Source organism: Populus alba, chromosome 10 (genome assembly GCF_005239225.2).
Source record: "Populus alba chromosome 10, ASM523922v2, whole genome shotgun sequence".
Classification (NCBI taxonomy): domain Eukaryota; kingdom Viridiplantae; phylum Streptophyta; class Magnoliopsida; order Malpighiales; family Salicaceae; genus Populus; species Populus alba.
In genome coordinates this window covers 17,627,682-17,647,905 of record NC_133293.1, presented here as the reverse complement: position 1 = coordinate 17,647,905, position 20,224 = coordinate 17,627,682, and the positions used below count along the sequence as shown (strand labels likewise).

The 20,224-nt window shown below is 36.4% G+C and overlaps 3 protein-coding genes across 5 annotated transcripts; all 3 read left to right on the top strand.

Moving 5' to 3' along the window:
* Positions 1-1,257: 1,257 nt before the first annotated feature.
* On the top strand, positions 1,258-12,413 carry LOC118043216 (clathrin heavy chain 1). 3 transcript variants are annotated; one of them, XM_035051095.2, is made up of 30 exons: positions 1,265-1,578; positions 2,002-2,206; positions 2,892-2,980; positions 3,104-3,182; positions 3,350-3,477; positions 4,053-4,151; positions 4,243-4,351; positions 4,595-4,674; positions 4,759-4,986; positions 5,073-5,138; positions 5,233-5,349; positions 5,465-5,662; positions 5,786-5,902; positions 6,079-6,138; positions 6,291-6,377; positions 6,529-6,612; positions 6,706-6,840; positions 6,918-6,980; positions 7,059-7,163; positions 7,240-7,352; positions 7,456-7,708; positions 7,815-7,951; positions 8,032-8,310; positions 8,391-9,393; positions 9,787-10,272; positions 10,380-10,550; positions 10,630-10,815; positions 11,211-11,333; positions 11,505-11,615; positions 11,828-12,413. In XM_035051095.2, exons 1-30 carry the CDS (start codon positions 1,534-1,536, stop codon positions 11,987-11,989), a joined length of 5,118 nt encoding a protein of 1,705 aa, XP_034906986.1. In that variant the 5' UTR covers positions 1,265-1,533; the 3' UTR covers positions 11,990-12,413. The 3 variants fall into 3 exon arrangements, with proteins under 3 accessions (XP_073267689.1, XP_034906986.1, XP_073267688.1); XM_073411588.1 differs by lacking the exons at positions 10,630-10,815; positions 11,211-11,333; positions 11,505-11,615; positions 11,828-12,413 and having other exon boundaries at positions 1,258-1,578; positions 10,360-10,544; XM_073411587.1 differs by lacking the exons at positions 1,265-1,578; positions 2,002-2,206; positions 2,892-2,980; positions 3,104-3,182; positions 3,350-3,477 and adding an exon at positions 3,958-3,977.
* A 1,028-nt stretch (positions 12,414-13,441) lies between these two features.
* Positions 13,442-15,769, top strand: LOC118043215 (uncharacterized). The gene is made up of 2 exons (XM_035051094.2): positions 13,442-13,701; positions 14,907-15,769. The coding sequence occupies exons 1-2, from the start codon at positions 13,660-13,662 to the stop codon at positions 15,555-15,557; spliced, it is 693 nt and encodes a 230-aa protein (XP_034906985.1). The 5' UTR covers positions 13,442-13,659; the 3' UTR covers positions 15,558-15,769.
* Positions 15,770-17,560: 1,791 nt separating this feature from the next.
* Positions 17,561-18,761, top strand: LOC118043214 (transcription factor bHLH51). The gene is made up of 2 exons (XM_035051093.2): positions 17,561-17,898; positions 18,218-18,761. Exons 1-2 carry the CDS (start codon positions 17,602-17,604, stop codon positions 18,695-18,697), a joined length of 777 nt encoding a protein of 258 aa, XP_034906984.1. The 5' UTR covers positions 17,561-17,601; the 3' UTR covers positions 18,698-18,761.
* The last annotated feature ends 1,463 nt before the right edge of the window (positions 18,762-20,224 follow it).

Genomic DNA, 20,224 nt, shown 5'->3' with positions numbered 1-20,224 from the left:
TCGTGGTCTAAACCAATCACAAGTCTTTGCCGGCTCAATTTCAATATAGTACAAGTGTCCAGGTCACAGAGCAGCATATCTAGAAAAAGTTTAGCATTCCTTTTTTAATGGCATTGTTGTATGTGAGTATCGATCGGAAGGGGACGTCTCCCTACAAGTCATGTAGCATGCTCCCTAGGCAATCTAACATTCAAATCAGCTCACGAGCAGTTCGAGCTTTGATTTTATAGGAACATTTTTGTTTTTTCGACGAATTATCGCACAGGAACCTATCGAGGATACATGCGCGTAGCCCGGACGACATTTTGTGCATCTAATGCGCCGAAGGCTGTAGTCACAGATCAATCATTCCAGCGTGGAAAGCAAAACGGAGATGCATCCAGACACTATTTGTTTTCACGTTTTTAAAAATATTTTAATATTTTTATTTATTTTAAATTAATATATTTTTAATATTTTCAATTTATTTTAATATGCTATTATTAAAAATAATTTTAAAAAATAAAAAATTATTAATAATATAAAAAATTATTTAAAAATCAACCGTAACCGCATTGCCAAATAAATTCTAAAACGCAGTTTGTTTTTTTATGCTTTTGTTGTGTTTTTGTACGTTTTTAAAGTTTATTTTTATTTTTTTAATTTTAATTTTAATTTTTTTATTTTTGATAATTTTAATATATTAATATTTAAGATATTAATTAAAAAACTATTTTAAATATTTTTAAAATACTCATTATTACAATACCAACGTAACCTTAGTTTAGATTTTGATGGCAGGACCATATCATCAACAATTCCATCAATTCCATGGTAGACAAGATGCTCAATACCAAAATCTTAGGAACATGATTTATTTTTATGGGTGTCTAGAAATATAGTATTGATTGTTTTTTAATTTTTTTTATTTAAAAGTATATTAAAATAATTTATTATATTTTTAAAAATTTATTTTTAATATCAGCATATTAAAATAATATACAAATTTAAATAAAAAAATTAAATTTTAACCGCCATCCCGCATTTAAAAAAAAGTTTCCATCATTAACACCTGCATATTTTCAAGCACTACACGCGCAACACAAGCCGAAAGCGAAACAAGAGGGGTCGGGCCATGGACTCATGGGTCAAGTCCGAATCTGACGTCAAAAAAAAAAAAAAAAAAAACCCAGACTGCAGTCCGAGTCACCAAAACGCACAGCTTAACACGTCTGCCTTTCGTTAAGCAAGAATATTTTTTTTAATCTGTACTTTTCTCATCTCTTAAACTGGTTAAGTAATTCACATTCCATTTCCTTTTCGTTTATACCGGTCTATTATACCACACAGCGACACACCCTTCTCCCTCCCAACTCCTCTCTTTAGATCTCTCTTTCTTTTCTTTTGATTCCGAGGGAATATTGTAGGGTTTTATCGCTGCTTTAGATCTTGCAGGGATTTGAATCCTCAACGTTGTGGACTCTCAAGTCGACGGTTCAATTTCAATCACAGATCTGATTAGCACACTCTGAGCCGTCGATCTAATCAGCAACCATGGCGGCGGCTAACGCCCCGATCACCATGAAGGAAGTCTTAACTGTAATTACCCTCACCCACTCCTGTCTCTTCGCTTGTTTTTCGTTTCTTTCTAAATTGAAGTTCAGTTTAGATAGAAAATTGTGCACCGAACTGAAATATGCTCGCTTATGAGTAAAATAACAGAGTGATCAATCATTTTTTGCTCAATTTTGAATCCAGAACGTATTGATTTGTAATTTAGCTTGACGTGACACGTGAAAAGTTAGCTTGTGCTAGAGTTTCTATAGATCTGATACTTTGTTTCTATGCCCAGATCTACTGATTATATTGTTACAGGGTTTCTAAGGCTTAGTCGCTGTAATTATTTGATTTAGAACACTTCAATTTTACAGTTTCTTTGAAAATGCTAGTAAACGAGTGGTGATTTATAAGTTAGGAGGAGCTGAGTTGGTGAATTTTGTGTGATCTATTGTTTTTTTGCAGTTACCGGCTATCGGGATTAGTCCTCAGTTTATTACGTTTACAAATGTAACGATGGAATCAGACAAGTATATATGTGTACGGGAAACAGCGCCACAAAATAGTGTTGTAATTATCGATATGAACATGCCAATGCAGCCATTGAGACGCCCTATCACTGCAGATTCTGCTCTCATGAATCCAAATTCTAGAATCCTTGCTTTGAAAGGTAGGATTTGATTGTTTGAATCCTCTGGTTCTAATTGCTGATAATGCATCGTGCACGTTGTTATTCTTGTGATCGTTTATGGGTATTGATAGCTTTTTTAGATTTTATTTTGAAGGCATTGTTTTCCTTATTTGGAAGTTTGTGGACAATCTCTATTCCCCTCAGCACATGAGGGCAGATGGTCTAAGTTTTTCTCCTTAAAGTTTGTATGACTTTTGATTCCTTGTAAATGTATGTTTTTTATGCTAAAGAACTCAACCAAGTGGGTGATACTTTCTCTTAAATTTTGCTCTCCTAAGATGTGCGGGTACAGTTATTCCTTAGGCAAACATGAAATTAATGCTGGATATCTAGTAGCGTTCTATTGAAGATTAAAATTGAACTGGATATGTTATCTTAATCCAAACAAGCCCTATGATGTGGAGTTTTTCCTTTGTTTTTGGATTGCTGTACTAGATGTAATGATAACGTGGTGATATTGAATTTTTAAGCTGATTTGATTAATCAGACCTGCATATGTGGATTTCTGTGATTTCCTGTCTGTCTAGGAATTTTTTATCAAGCCACATGAAAATGTCTTGATTGTCTTTGAAGCATATTATTTATTTGAGCACGGGTGTGCACGCACTTGTGATTTTATCTAGATTTTTTCCTTCTGCTGATGAATTGGGGCATTCTTTTGAAGCCCAACTTCCGGGAACTACTCAGGATCACTTACAAATATTTAACATCGAGATGAAAGCAAAAATGAAATCATACCAGATGCCTGAGCAGGTATTGAATTTTTTAACCTACCTCATAAAATTTTGTGATATGCTATTTGATGATTGGTATTGTTTTCACTAAAGCTGTAGTGATTTAGGTTATCTGAACCATGTCCTTTTGCTTTATACCTAGATTGTCTTTTGGAAGTGGATAACCCCAAAGATGCTGGGCCTGGTTACACAGACATCAGTTTATCATTGGTCTATTGAAGGTCAGAATCCTTTTGCAGTCCTGAATTTGTGGCATAACTTGCATATCTTCTTCACTGGCTTTTTTAGTCTTCCTCCTCTGCATGCTTTCCAATCCATGTTGTCACTTTGTTCTTTATCATTTTCGAATTGTTTCTCTTATATGAATGCAATTGTTCCATTCATTTAGGTGATTCTGAACCAGTGAAGATGTTTGAGAGAACTGCTAATTTGCAAAGCAATCAGATTATAAACTACAAATGTGACCCTTCTGAGAAATGGTTAGTTTTGATTGGAATTGCTCCTGGCTCACCTGAGGTATGTTGTTGCCTTTGTTAATTTTTGTTTGAAAGCTGTTAAATTACGCTGTTTTTTTTTTTTTCATAAAACAACACTTGCCGCTTTCTTAGTAGAAATTTAGAATTTCCATAATTAGGAAGTTACTTAGGCATGCTAAATATAGTTGGCCATAGTATTGGATGTTCCTGGGGCTTCTGAAGCTGTGGTTGCTTAAAATCAAACTAGCAGGCGGGGCTGGACTAGCCAACATAGTGACGTGACCTTTGGTTGGGGTGTTTATGGTCATGATATAAATTACAGAAGAACTCTTACCACTGGTTGGGGTGTGTATGGTCATGATATGAATTAGGGAAGAACTCTTTCTGACTGTTTTTCAGCTGTCTTGTTTCTTCATTGCAATTTATTAATTCCCTTTGCCATTTTGCCTTAAGGTGGTTATGTTACTTGTTTATCTTTTTTCAACAGTTTTGACCCGTAGTTTGTTAAGGATAGCCCTTATTACAGCTTGAGTTTACGAGGTTTATTTCTTTGTGAATGTTTTTCCATAACCTGATGGTGTTAATGGTTTTAATTACTGATGTATTTGTTTTCAGCGGCAACAATTGGTTAAAGGGAACATGCAACTTTTCTCTGTGGATCAACAACGTAGCCAAGCTCTTGAAGCACATGCCGCATCATTTGCACAATATAAGGTATGGGTTTCTCTGAACCATAATCCTCCTTGTATCGCATTTTTTTTTCCTTTTTCGCAACAAGGGTCCTTACATTTATGGTGTTGAGCAGGTTCCAGGAAACGAGAACCCTTCCACTCTGATTTCTTTTGCCACAAAATCTTTTAATGCTGGGCAGATTACATCGAAGCTGCATGTTATTGAGCTTGGTGCCCAGCCAGGTCAGTCTGCTTCATTCTCTGTCTCTCTGTCTCTATGTCTCTCATTTTTCCATTTTGCTTTCTCTATATGTTCTCCTTTTCTTCTTTTCTGTCTAGGGTCAAGCAACATGTTTAGAATCTGTTTAACATTGTCTTTTGTGCTTATGATCAGTTACCTTGAAACAACTCCCTCTATTACCTTACCTTGGATTTGGAGTTCTGAATCATTCATTCCCAGTCTTAACATTTGCAACCTTGTTACAGGGAAGCCATCATTTACGAAGAAACAGGCGGATCTGTTCTTTCCTCCTGATTTTGCTGATGACTTTCCTGTGGCAATGCAGGTATCTGCTACACCTTTTTTTTCTTCTGAACTTACTTTTATTGATCAGCAATCCCTGATAAGTCATAAATCTTATAAATGGCAGATATCCCACAAATACAGTTTGATTTATGCAATCACGAAGCTTGGGCTGCTATTTGTTTATGATTTGGAGACAGCTACTGCAGTATACCGAAACAGAATTAGTCCAGATCCAATATTTTTGACAGCCGAGGCTTCAACGGTGGGAGGGTTTTATGCCATTAATAGGCGAGGCCAGGTGTTGCTGGCTACTGTAAATGAAGCAATGATTGTGCCATTTGTTAGTGGCCAGGTGTGCTCATATGCTTCCTTTCTTTCTTTGTAACATTTGATGAAATGCTCTCTGGGTTTGGATTAATCTGACTATCCTTGTTATAGTTGAATAATCTGGAGCTTGCTGTCAATCTTGCCAAAAGAGGAAACCTTCCTGGTGCTGAGAATCTGGTAAGTCATCTGTTTCTTATTCTTTTTTTTTTTAAATTACTTTGTGTTTCACATGTGATGAGAACTCAGTTGCCTGCTATCTTGGGAATCTCAGGTTGTCCAGCGTTTCCAAGAATTATTTGCTCAAACAAAGTATAAAGAAGCTGCTGAGCTTGCTGCTGAGTCACCACAAGGCATTCTTCGAACTCCTGACACAGTTGCCAAGTTTCAGGTTCTCTCTTTGTTTTAATCCAGTGCTAATGTTGTATCTGTTTAAGTTTCATTCTCCATTCAATTTTGATGAAATTAACCATAGCAAGCTGTATCTATCTATTTGAAACATGCAGAGTGTTCCAGTGCAACCTGGGCAAACCCCTCCCTTATTGCAATACTTTGGGACCCTTTTAACTAGAGGAAAGCTTAATGCATTTGAGTCGTTGGAATTGTCCCGCCTTGTGGTTAATCAGAACAAAAAGAATCTTTTGGAGAACTGGCTGGCAGAGGACAAGTTGGAGTGTACTGAGGAACTGGGAGACCTCGTGAAGGTTTGATTTATAGAAAAATTAGATAGTTGAAGCTTATTTGAGATGCCTCAAGTTTCTGTTTCAGCAATTTCTAACTTGTATTTATTGATTACTTAAATGATGTTGATCTTGTTGTCATTGTAGACAGTGGATAATGATCTTGCTCTGAAAATATATATTAAAGCTAGGGCAACCCCTAAAGTTGTTGCAGCTTTTGCTGAGAGAAGGGAGTTTGACAAAATTTTGATATACTCGAAGCAGGTAAAGGAGAGCTTTTTTTATGCATTTCTTAATTATACCTCTTTATTGTTACAACATTTCTTAATTATCTGTTCTTTTTTTTCTTCTGAATGCCTCCTATTATTCTTGTTCTTATTATGTTAATTTTGATCAATTATGGGTTCTGATCCCATTTGTGTTCTCTTTTGTTTCTTTAGGTTGGCTATGCTCCTGACTATTTATTCCTTCTGCAAACAATTCTCCGTACAGATCCACAGGTACCCTTTTCAGTTAGTGTAATTTGTACTTGTCTGGTTTCAGACAAAAAATTATACTGTATGTACCGCCTTTTGACTTATTTATCTCAAACTAAATTTGTTTATTAGATGTTTTTAATAAACTAAAGTTTCTTCTTGAATTTGGACTGTAGGGTGCTGTTAACTTTGCTTTGATGATGTCCCAAATGGAAGGTGGCTGTCCAGTTGACTACAATACCATTACTGATCTCTTTCTTCAGGTTTGCTCAAGATCGTCACTTCTTTTGATTTGGAGATTTATATAATATGAAGTGCATTGGAAGTCAATTTTTGTTGGTCGCAAACTTTATCATACTGTCATTCTGTGCGATTCCCTGTAACTCTAATGGATGTGTCCCTGTCTTCCTTTAGAGGAACTTGATCCGTGAGGCGACTGCCTTTCTGTTGGATGTTTTGAAGCCAAATTTAGCAGAACATGGTTACCTCCAAACAAAGGTTTGTTGGTTGGCATAGTTCTCCAAGAAGCTTTTATATTTATATCTATATATCTTCACCCATGTCCGGCTTTGAGACTTTTTTTTTATGTAGGTTCTGGAGATAAATCTGGTAACATTTCCTAACGTAGCTGATGCTATTCTAGCCAATGGGATGTTTAGCCACTATGATCGTCCTCGTATTGCTCAACTCTGTGAAAAAGCTGGTCTTTACATCCGAGCCCTGCAGGTGATTACCTTTTCTTTTTTCCATATTCTATGCAGACCTATTGCCATTCCTTTGAGTGAATATTACCTTTTCTGCAGCATTATACGGATTTGCCAGATATTAAACGTGTGATCGTGAATACACATGCAATAGAGCCACAGGTATGTTTTGTCAAATTATTGTATTATATTCTTGTATTGGAAATATCAAGTTGCTAATGTAATAACTGTTCTTTGCAGGCACTTGTTGAGTTTTTTGGCACTCTTTCACGAGAATGGGCTCTGGAGTGCATGAAGGATCTTTTACTGGTTAATCTAAGAGGCAACCTTCAGATAATTGTTCAGGTACATAAAGTTTGTCTTGAATTGTTTGTCAAGATCAATGCTGCATCATGATGCTAACTCATGTGCATCTGTGCAGACTGCCAAGGAATATTGTGAGCAGTTGGGTGTTGATGCATGTGTAAAACTTTTCGAACAATTCAAATCATATGAAGGGCTGTACTTTTTCTTGGGGTCATATTTGAGTTCCAGGTATTATGTTTAGTGAATCAGAAATGTTCTCTTTGGTCTCGATTTGGTTGTTTAAATTTTTTTATTTATTATGTGGTCCTTTTTCCTGTGAATCATGTGGCAGCGAGGATCCTGATATACATTTTAAGTACATTGAGGCAGCTGCTAGAACCGGACAAATAAAGGAGGTTGAGCGTGTTACTAGGGAGTCAAATTTTTATGATCCTGAAAAGACAAAGAACTTTCTGATGGAAGCCAAGCTTCCGGATGCAAGGCCTCTAATAAATGTCTGTGACCGTTTTGGTTTTGTTGCTGATCTCACACACTACCTCTATTCAAGCAACATGCTTCGTTATATAGAGGGTTATGTTCAAAAGGTATGCTAGTTTTTGCCTATCCTGTTGACTGTCAAATATTGTATTGATCGTCTTATGAATTTGCTCAATTTTTAGTATTCGGAAATTGGCATGATTCTCTTGACAGGTGAACCCAGGGAATGCTCCTTTAGTTGTTGGGCAGCTGTTAGATGATGAATGCCCTGAAGACTTTATCAAGGGCCTTATTCTTTCTGTCCGTTCTTTGCTTCCAGTTGAGCCCCTTGTGGAGGAATGTGAGAAGAGGTAGCTCTCGGTCTACCCCTGATTCTTGGCCCTTGTTCCTTTTTATTTCGTTGTTCTAATTCTTTGTTTGTGGTTTTCAGAAATCGACTTCGTTTGCTCACTCAGTTCTTGGAACATCTTGTGAGTGAGGGAAGCCAAGATGTACATGTTCACAATGCTCTTGGTAAAATCATCATTGATAGCAATAACAACCCAGAACACTTCCTCACCACCAATCCTTACTATGATTCCCGGGTTGTGGGCAAGTATTGTGAGAAACGTGATCCCACCCTTGCTGTTGTGGCTTACCGGAGAGGACAATGTGATGAAGAACTCATCAATGTCACTAATAAGAACTCTTTGTTCAAGTTGCAAGCTAGGTTTGTTGATTTGTTTAGTTTTTTTTTGAAGTTTTACATTTCATTCTCAGAAGACTTATGTACTTATACTATGGTTTCAGATATGTGGTTGAAAGGATGGATGGTGATCTTTGGGAGAAGGTTCTGAATCCTGAAAATGAATACCGAAGACAGCTTATTGATCAAGTTGTATCTACTGCTTTGCCTGAAAGTAAGAGCCCAGAGCAAGTTTCTGCTGCTGTTAAAGCTTTCATGACTGCTGATCTGCCCCATGAATTGATTGAGCTTCTTGAGAAGATTGTGCTCCAAAACTCTGCATTCAGTGGAAATTTCAATCTCCAAAACCTACTTATCTTGACAGCGATTAAGGCCGATCCTTCTAGGGTTATGGATTATATTAATAGATTAGATAACTTTGATGGACCTGCTGTTGGGGAAGTGGCAGTTGAAGCTCAGCTATACGAGGAAGCATTTGCAATTTTCAAGAAGTTCAACTTGAATGTTCAAGCTGTTAATGTTTTATTGGATAACATCCAAAGCATTGACCGTGCTGTGGAGTTTGCATTCCGTGTTGAAGAAGATGCTGTTTGGAGCCAGGTGGCCAAGGCCCAACTCAGAGAGGGGCTTGTGAGTGAAGCAATTGAGTCATTTATTCGTGCAGATGACGCTACTCAATTCCTGGAAGTCATTCGTGCTGCTGAGGATGCAAATGTCTATCATGATTTGTTGAAGTACCTTCTCATGGTTAGGCAGAAGACAAAAGAGCCGAAGGTGGATAGTGAGATTATTTTTGCTTATGCAAAGATTGATAGGTTGAGTGACATTGAGGAGTTCATTCTCATGCCAAATGTGGCAAATCTCCAAAATGTTGGCGATCGCTTATATGATGAAGCTCTTTACGAGGCTGCAAGAATTATATTCCAATTTATAGCAAACTGGGCCAAGTTGGCAAGCACACTAGTGAAGTTGAAACAGTTCCAAAGTGCTGTTGATGCAGCTCGGAAAGCCAACAGTGCCAAGACATGGAAGGAAGTTTGCTTTGCTTGTGTTGATGCAGAGGAGTTCCGTCTGGCTCAGATATGTGGTCTTAACATCATTATACAGGTGATATATTTTTTGTTTTTTGTTTTTTGTTTTTTTGTTTTTTCAAAGTTCTATTGCAAAGGAACTGATGTCCGAGTCTATTTTAGTTGTGTGGATCTTTCAAAGTAAAACTTTGAATTATTTTCTTCGTGTCCAGTAAACTTCTCACATTAAATTGTAGGTCAATTAGATTTTAAATCAAAATCAAGATCTAGTTGTGCTTTACCTTTAGACATTATATTAATTTGTTATTTTGACATAAAAATGTAGGATGTCTAATTTCTTCTCGCATAATGGTTTTAACATGTGCTTCCTTTTGCATTTGGATTTTGTACTGATATGTGCTCATTTTGTTTATTTAAAACTATTTTGTGCTATTTATTTCTCAATTTTTTGTGGGTTTGGAATTTGTAGGTGGATGATTTGGAGGAGGTCAGCGAATATTACCAGAACAGAGGATACTTCAATGAATTGATCTCTCTCATGGAGAGTGGTTTAGGTTTAGAACGTGCACACATGGGGATTTTCACGGAGTTGGGAGTGCTGTATGCTAGATATCGTCCTGAGAAACTCATGGAGCACATTAAATTGTTCTCAACCCGTCTCAACATCCCCAAGCTTATCCGAGCCTGTGATGAACAGCAACACTGGAAGGAACTTACCTATTTGTACATTCAATATGATGAATTTGATAATGCTGCAACTACCATTATGAACCATTCCCCGGAGGCATGGGATCACATGCAATTCAAAGATGTTGCTGTCAAAGTTGCTAATGTAGAGCTATATTATAAGGCCGTGCATTTCTACTTGCAAGAACACCCTGATCTTATCAATGATCTTCTCAATGTGCTGGCACTTCGTGTGGACCATACTCGTGTTGTTGACATTATGCGGAAGGTTTTTGCTTGTGCCATTGCATGTTATTTTAAGAAGAAGCAGATTTTTTACTCTCTTCCAATGGCTCTATCTCTCTTGATTGTGCAGTGTTTCTTTGTGGTTTTCAGGCTGGTCATTTGCTTCTTGTGAAGCCATACATGATCGCAGTTCAGAGCAACAACGTGTCTGCTGTGAATGAGGCTTTGAATCAAATTTATGTAGAAGAGGAAGACTATGAAAGATTGCGTGAATCAATTGATTTGCATGATAACTTTGATCAGATTGGCCTTGCACAGAAGGTAAGGTCTATAATATTGTTGTTTCTGATCATTGATGAAACTCTGATTTTGTAATCCATTTTGGTACAAATTTTCCCAGATTGAGAAACATGAGCTTCTTGAAATGAGGCGTGTGGCTGCATACATTTACAAGAAGGCAGGAAGATGGAAGCAATCCATTGCATTGTCAAAGAAAGATAACCTTTATAAAGATGCCATGGAGACAGCATCACAGTCTGGTGATCGTGAACTTGCAGAGGAGTTGCTGGTTTATTTCATTGAACAGGTGTGTACTGGAGTGCATAAATGATATGACATCTTTCATTGGCATGGATGATTGACCATTTTAGCAAGTTCTTCATTTTCTCCTTTCACTAAAATTAGGGTGAGTTTGCTTGATTGTGCTGAGGTGTGTTATACTTCTTTTTCGTTGCTGGAGAGGTAGACATGTGAACTGTTTCTAGTACATTTTCCTTGTTTATTAGTCTTGGTGTAATACTTCACTCCAAATAATTTTACCACTTGTGCATTGATTTATGGGAAGGATAATACTTAAGTCTTGTGATTTCGAATGCTTTCTTCTGTTTTTATGCTTAGGCCTTCCTTTTACCATGTCATCTAGTCAATTTTTAATGTTTTTGGCTGGCTCATTGACTCTGCTTTTATTCGGTGATTGTGTAGGGCAAGAAGGAATGCTTTGCATCGTGCCTCTTTGTCTGTTATGATTTGATTCGACAAGATGTTGCCCTTGAGCTTGCCTGGATGAATAATATGATTGACTTTGCTTTCCCGTACCTGTTGCAGGTGATTTCTTAGCTGTTGATTCTCCAATCTTATGTTTTGAGATTGCAGATGTTTGTTATTTGCATTTTATGAGCAAACTAACCTTTTTAAGCTACTTGGCCATCCTACCTGGAATATTGAAGCTTATGCACGATGATTCTCTCATCTTTCTTCCTCTTTCTTTATTTGCAGTTTATCCGTGAATACACAGGCAAAGTTGATGAACTCGTGAAGTACAAAATTGAGGCGCAGAAAGAAGTCAAGGCCAAAGAGCAGGAAGAGAAGGATGTAATTGCTCAGCAGGTAATCATTTTGCATCCAGGTGGTGTCAAAGTACATGGTGTGACAGCTGGCACATTTACTTTTATAAATAGCATCTCTTTGAATTACGTTTGTCTGGAAGAGTTGGTTTCCACATAAACATTGAGTTTTACATGTCCCACCTGATGTTTTATTTTTTTGCCTTTTTTTTTTAGTTAAATCTTATGTTGATCGATTCATGTGATTTTTTGCAGAACATGTATGCTCAGTTACTTCCTCTTGCTTTGCCTGCACCGCCCATGCCTGGTATGGGTGGACCAACAATGGGAGGAGGTTTTGCTCCACCACCACCCATGGGTGGAATGGGGATGCCTCCAATGCCACCTTTTGGCATGCCACCGATGGGCAGCTACTGATATGCAAACAACCACCCTTTTTTTGTAGAATTAGTTGCGAATTCCCAGTTGCTTCAAGAAAAAAAGTATCCTAGCTGTTTGGGCTTTTGATATGGCGGTGGTGTTTTTATGGGCTTGGGCGCCTTCATTCTTCTTCTTCTTTTTTGTGTTTGTTTTTTTGGCGGGCCGAAGATGTAATTGAAACAATGAACATGGCATTTTTCTGTCCTAGGTGTGTGGATATGTGATGTAATATTTTTTTGGTAGGAATCATTTTTTGGCTGCTAGTAGAGAGCAAGCGGGGGATTTCCTGTATTTGCAATATTTATTCCCTTGCGGTCTGGGAGCTAGCCGAGTATAATACGAATTGTTTCATACAAATCATAAAACTGTCAACTTGATCTGTAATGGCTCTATTTTAATTTCATCTTTTCCCTTTTACCTCCACGATTTCCATTGAACTTTAGATATAAGGTTTCCTTTTACCTTACGTTCTTTACAGTACATGCTTGTGGTAGTTTGTCTGTCTGCATCTTCTTTTCCAGAATAACGATCCGAGCTTGTGTTCGCATGTTAATTTTTATGTGACCTCTAGTATAGGGTTTAGTAAGGTCTGCTTCTCCTATGCGCTATGGCTATCACCCTACAATAATTAGCGCTATTTGTTTCGCTGCGACCGCGAATTCCCGAGTCAACTCTAAAACATGGGTGCGTGCTTGTCGTGTCGCAACAAACCTATCTGAGTTCTATTTGCTGGATGGTGATTCATGTATCATGCTTTCCTGCTTTTCGTTGAGAACGATCCGTTGTCAATCAGTAATGTTAGTTTGTTTTCGCTCAGTGCTTGTTTAAGTTCCACCAAAATCAGGTGGTGGCAATTTTAAGTTCTGTTGTACCATTCATGTAGAGACAATAAAGGGCAATTAAATGGTTTGAATGAGCTAATTTTGTTTTAATAGGACAATAAAAAAAAAAAAGAGCAACGAAAATTTTTTTTTAATGAAACAATAACCTTGAGAAAAAAAATCTCAGGAAGCATGTAATTGACTAAAAAAGAGACAATAAAGCAAGACTTGAGCAAATCCATAGCTATGTGATAAACATGTAAGCTAAATAACAAGAGGCAAGTAAACTCAAAATTAATCCTTAAAATTTATTATTTTAATAATGAAATTGAAATAATTTAAAAGATAATTTATTTAAAATCTGACTTGATCTGATAATTTAACTCGTGATGCAAGTAAAAAGAGATGATTTATTTATTTTATCGAGAGATTACGAATGTTTTTCTGAAAAACATGAAGGTCTGATTATTTAACTTGTCTTCAGTGTAACAGAAAGTCCAATAGAGTGTATTTAGTTAATAAATTAATGCGAGAAAGAAGATATTCTCTCTTAAGATATATATATATATATATATATATATATATATATATATATATGAAAAATCAGTTTTCCACATTCACTGTCTACCACAAAAGTAAAGTTTATAAGTGGGAACTGGAGCGTGTCATACACGCTGTGTAAAAGAAAGTGGCGCTAGCGAATTAGCTCATCTCCTTCGCTTGGTTACAAGGCCACCCGCTCGCTCTCTTTCGCACAAACAAGCACAGCTGCCAGATTCAACTGAACTCGCAAAATCTCTCTCTCACATGGTTGGGTCTTAAAAAAAAATAAAAATAAAGGAGAGGATGGCGATTTCTCTTAATTCTGTTGTTGGCATCAATTATACGGTAATTTCCTTTCTGCTCCTCAAATTTTCCTCCTTTTCTTTTTATTCTTTTTGGTTTTCTTTATTAGTTGCAATGTTTAGTTGATAATACTGATAGTTGGCAAGGCATTCTATTTGTGCTTAGTTTAATCAGCCACCAGCAAAAATTAACACATAACTTGATTGGAGCTTTAAAAGTAGATGTGATATGGTACTCTATTAATAGTTGCAAAATGATAGCGTTTTTTCTTCTTCAACTGGGCCGTCCTGAACTGCAAATTGAACAGATATTCTGTACCTCATGCCCTCCATTTTTGCTGCCTCAAGTTAGAATTTATGTAATTATTGCAAAATGAAGCCCGGTTTTCCAATTTTCTGGCTATAGATTCTACAAGAGTTGATTATTACCGTGAAGATCACGATTTTTGTTAATTTAAAAAAATAATATATATATATATATATATATATATATATATATATATATAGCAAAGCTGAATTCTTCATTCCTTCCTGGTCTACCTACTAGATTTCTCGATAGGTGAAGAGCTGTTTTTTTTATTTATTATTGTTATTGTTCCTTTTCTTTCTGCTTTCATGTGGACTGAAATCCACAGCGAAGCTATGTAATATGTTGGAAAGGTTATCTGTTTGAAAATAATGTCGCTGGAAGCTTTTTCATTCGATTAATATTCTGTAATGTTTGGAAATAAGGTGATTTTGCTAGTGAAAGTTCATCAAGGCAATTAGTAAAAAGTAAAAGGCAGTTTCTCCTTTCTTGTATCAAACGAGCCCCACAAATTACTGGTCATTCCTCTGTTGTGTACTTTTCTTATGTCATTGTTTTTTGCTTTTATGTTCGCGTTAAATGAACCTGGGATATAATTGTTCTAATCATGGGAAATTTGATTTTACAGTTACTTTTTCCTGCATTAGTAATGCTTTATTTTTTTTTTAATATTCTGTTTCACCTTGATCTTTAATAGTTCTAGGACCTCTTTTTAATCTTTATAGGGAAAAAAGACACGCTTCAAATGCTTTGTGTTGACTCCATCCCTCTTTGATAAAACGAACTTTTTTCTTCTTCTTCTTCTTAATCTTTTTTTACATATTTGCTATTCAGCAGCCGTAATATCTATGCTCTGGATTATTTCAATTGATGGGGTTTACACATATCTGGTGACTGTTATTTCTCGAGATTATTTACAAAAGTTTTTTTTCCATTAAAAGCTGCAATCCAGATACCAACATGTGTCTAGACCAAAGACCACCTCCTTGGGTATGCTCACTTCAAGGATGCATATCAATGGAGGAAGAAGAAGGTCATTCGTTTCAGCTGCGGATAATGATCGCCTTGTCAAGGACACCAGTGTTAAGGGTTATGGAGGTGCTGAGAGCTCAATTTCTGACAATCAGCTGTCAACAGTGAATTCCTCCTCTGAGGATTCTCCAGGAGGAAACAGTGTTGGTGAGGAGTCAGGACCTCAAACCTCTGGAGCTTCTAATGGCTCAACAGTTTCTGCAGATATGAAGTCTAGGCCAAAAAGGTCGCCTCTAACAGCAAGAGAGAGACTGAAGGCTGCGAGGGTTCTCAGCCGTTACACAGAATCAAAGGCATCGAAATCAGAGATGGGCAGCAAAGTATTGGACGCCATGAGAGAAAGTGATAAGGGCAAGAAAAGATCTGGCCTTCCAGAAGCCCCTGAGAACATGTTTGATGACAGCAAGCGAGGGATGCCAAAGGATGGGTGGACTTTTCAATTTCCAGGGGGTTCAGAACTCTTTTTTATTGTCGTTTCATTTGTTTTAATCAGCTCAATAATGTTTGCAACGACTTACGTTGTCTGGAAAGTTGGTGCAATCCATTTTGATGAGTATTAATTAAGGTGGAGTTCTGCTATTTACATGAGCTACCTTTTCAAATTTTATCCGTAAAAAATTCATCAACTATTTGGATTCAGGTGCTTGCTCAAGTTATATTACATTGTTAGGATTTTAATGTCTTTCAGACAAGATACATACGTGAATGTACAAAGCAATACTTGGCTGACACTATAGTTTAAGTTCTATTTTATTTCTTTTATTTATCTTGATGATAATGATGCTCAAGCTTAACCCATATTATAACATCATTCTTTATGTTGTATGTACATAAGCAGTCTGATCCTACATGTGCGGGCTTTATAGTGTAAGGAGCATCCCTTTGCCAGTAGCGCACAGGTTTGATCCTTCTGGGTGCTATATTGTAATGCCGCCCGCAATTGTGTTATTTGTGTCCTTAACCATGATCGCTCGCGGTTTTTTATGAATACATTGCCGACATATCTGACCGGAATCCAAGTAGATAGGCTGCCAACTTGATACATTATTGTGTTTGATAAAACAGTTCCTGGTTTGATTCATTTCCTGATGGGCACCTAGATTTGGGCACAATTTCCTTTTGTTTTTTTGCCGTCTCTCCCTAAGCTTGGCGAGTTTGTTGAAAGAATCCTTTGTCAGGGAGAAAAGGTCAAAGAAAAGAATGCAACACAGATGGAATAACGCAGGATTACCGACACAACACAATCCTGAGATATCAAAACTGGAACGTGAGGGATTGGTTAATGACGTGGAAATTACCTAAATTTCAAGTCCAAGATATCCGACATGTTGAACAAACGATATATATATATATATATATTCCATCATTGAATTAGGGTAAAACTTTGCTAGCATGTTCTACAAGCACAATTCCTTACAAGGTTGGCTAGTCAAGGCTAGTCAAAGTAATCATGTACATGTTGTTTTGTACTTTTTTGAGTTAATTTCTTGACTAGATCTCGTAATTTTTTTTTATTTAGATTTCATTAACTAGGTCAGTTTTAACTCATTTATCATTTTTTTTTATTAATTTCTTATTTTTGAATTTCAGAATTTATCAAATTAAAATTTCCTCTATCATTTAACTATAATTTTAGAGAATAAAAAATCTTATTTTTTAGGATTTGAAGAGGCTTAATGATTTCTTATTTTTCTACACTGCGTCAATCAAAAGTCGTGTCAATCTTTAATCCCTCTTTATGGTGAGTTGCAGTGTTTCTGTACTATTGGGGCCCTGCATAGTGATCAACTGTTGATGGTAACTGTAGGGCTCTTGTCTGCTTGTGCAGGACACCATCACTGTCATTAACACTGAACAGATGAAGATGGACACAAAAAAGAAAAAGGCACCCAAATGAATAATCTCTTAGATGATCCTCTGTTAAGCGATAAAGATGAAAGCAAAGCATAAGTGAATGAGCGATAACAGTGAGTTGAAAACAAAGATAATTGTAATTTGTTGCCCTTGAACATAATTGTAAATGTAAAGACATGCGATCAAGAATTAGATGCATGATGGGACACATATGCATGAAGTCAGTTTCAATCGGTAGAGCAAATGGTTGTGGGCTCAATGGTACTTCATCTCTGAAGAAACTTACACAAGGGCGAGGCAAAAGAAAACATGTTATGCAGAAGTTGGAGCAAATAAAACAGATAATTACTAGTCAAGCTGTGCACAATTTGAGAAGTTTAGGACTGGATTCTGTAGTGACAGGATGATTCTCGGATTATCACAAAACAGGAACAGAGTGGCGCCCATGATACACCGAAACAGTAATATTTCACACAGCTGTTCCTATTCTGTACGATGTTTTAGCCACCATGGGGTTACCTTGTTTTTTTATGAAGTCATCCAAGTAAATTCATGTTTGGGTGACAGCCTAATATGGCCAAACACGATTTTCAACTGACCATTGAAGTTAACAAGATATCACACCAATCACCATCAAGATATGCAGATCACGTCTTATCAGTGCAGAAAAACTGTGCAATGAATGCAGGATAAAAAAGCAGGAAGAGTCATGGCCTTGATTTTAAAAACTAAAAAGAAAGTTGCTTGGACATGGAAGATCACTATTCTCCTTGCTGGCCTGCTGCTGCTGCTGCAGAGGCAAACTGGGTTCAAACAAGTGCTGCAGTATATGATGAGTCCCTTTTAGTCCCATGCCCATCTCAAGCTTCTGCTTCTGCCAACTTTCAAGTATACGGATTCCCTCCGTGGTCAGTACCGCTTCAGGAGGCTTCAGAAGATAAAGCTGCTTCGAGTTCCAAGAGTCATAGCCAAGCTGAGAAGCGGCGACGGGACAGGATTAATGCACAACTGGGAATTCTTAGGAAACTCATTCCTAAATCAGAAAAGGTACACAAATCTCTGTCTTAACCCTTGGTTACACGTGCGCTAATCAACATAACTTTACCGGCATGTTTAGTTATTCCTGCCAATTACTCAAGAGCGTCCTCTTCTAGCGTCAAATAAGGGTGCCGATATTATTTAATTTTGTCCAATAACCATTTTCTGCTACAATCCCATCAATCTTTATTTAAAGTATAAGAGATCGTGTATCTACATCATTTAGCTCCTTTGACAAAATATGGTCGGATGAGGATAGATTCTGCTGATCCTGTATTAGAGTTCACTAACAACAAAACTTGAGATGAATCAATCTTTCCTTGCGTAGATGGACAAGGCAGCTCTCCTAGGAAGTGCGATTGATCATGTGAAGGATCTCAAACAAAAAGCAACGGAAATCAGCAGAACTTTCACAGTCCCAACTGAAGTTGATGAAGTGACGGTTGATTGTGATGTTTCTCAAGTTACAAGCCCTCCCAGCACCATCAAAGACAAGGACAGCACATTTATCAGGGCGTCTGTTTGCTGCGATGATCGGCCAGAACTGTTCTCGGAGCTCATTACGGTGCTCAAAGGCCTTAGACTAACCATAGTTAGAGCTGATATTGCTAGCGTAGGTGGAAGAGTTAAGAGCATATTAGTACTTTGCAGTGAGTGCAGTGAAGAGGGGAGTGCTTCGATTAGCACTATTAAACAGTCGCTTAACCTAGTTTTGAGTAGAATCGCTTCATCATCAGTGCCATCAAATTATCGTATTAGAAGCAAGAGGCAGAGGTTCTTTTTGCCTTCTCATTTGTCGGAACAATAGAAATAATCAGATTTATGAAGATTTATTTGGATTATAATGATATGATTCTCTCGTTTCGAGATTATGCCTTCTCTCCTCTGCCATCATTTCAAGAAACGAAACTGCGGTGGCACAAGCCCGTTAGTCAAAATTATTGGATATTGTTTTCAATGAATTTCGCTCTCGCTAGACGTGGAAAAGGCTACACCAACACCACTCGTATCGTATCAATCAACGAATAATTTTGAATTTTTTTATTTTTTCAGTAGGCTCAAACCTGGATATTCCAGCCTTCCAGGTGGGGCTAGGACTGCGTATTCATTGAATCTATCCTCATCTACAGATTATTTATAAGTGGAGATGTGGTGTGTAAAATATATTAAAATAATATTTTTTAGTATATTAAAATAATTTGAAAATATTAAAAATATATTAATTTAAAATAAAAAAAAAAATTTCAAAAAAAAATTTCAAAAATATTTTTCAAACCACAGTGCAAACATTAATCTTCTTTCTACGCCATTATTTTATATTAGAAGTTTGAAAGATTTTCTTTTCTCAGAACTGAATGCGGTGCTATTATTGAATCCCCCCCCCCACCTAAAAATATATAATATATATATATATATATATAATTATCCTTAATTTTGTAATTTTTTAAAAATAAGTTCTACAAACTATCCCCTTTCAAATTAAAAATTTTACAATTAACCCAAATTAAACTAGCTATAACCAACTATATATTACGCATTTTTTATTATTTAATCAGAAAATAAGATTTTTACAGGTTGAACCAAGACATGTAGGTTTGATATAAAATTTGTATCTAAATTTACTAGTTAGTAGGCTTAAAGTGACCGGTGGTGACCATCACAGCATGGAGTGCGTGGTGGTTGATGGCCACGGTGTTGACATTATTATTATTATTATTATTATTATTTCACCATCACAGAGCATGATGATTCACATCATTAATCAAGCGAACATTATAGAGATCGAAAATGTAGTTAGTATGTGGGCCAGATGGCACATGTGGCTTCTTATCAAATCTGATAGTGTTGGTATCGTAGCAGCCAATGGTGCCATAAAGTTGTATGGTTGGAAAAGCCGGGTCCTTCGCTGCAATGATGAAAGGAATGAATATTGAACACAGAGCCGTGTTACTTTTAGTTTTTAAATTTGGATATTTTTTAATTGAAAATATATTAAAATATTATTTTTTTTATTATTTTTTAATTATTTTAAAAATTAGTGCATCAAAATAATTTAAAAACACTAAAAAATATTAATTTGAAGTAAAATAAAATAAATTTTTTCAATTTTTTTTTAAATATTTTTAAAGCACAAAAACAAACAGGATCTTAATTAATAAAAACAATTTGAAAATTAATTATCAAGATTTATGATTTTTTTTTTCTAGCAGAGATGACTGAACATTATTGGGAAATTTAAACCGAGACTAATAGATTATTACATTAACATTTTTTTTCTTTTTTCTAAGACAAATAATAATTTTTTTATTCTTAAAAAAATCAATCCCAATCCATT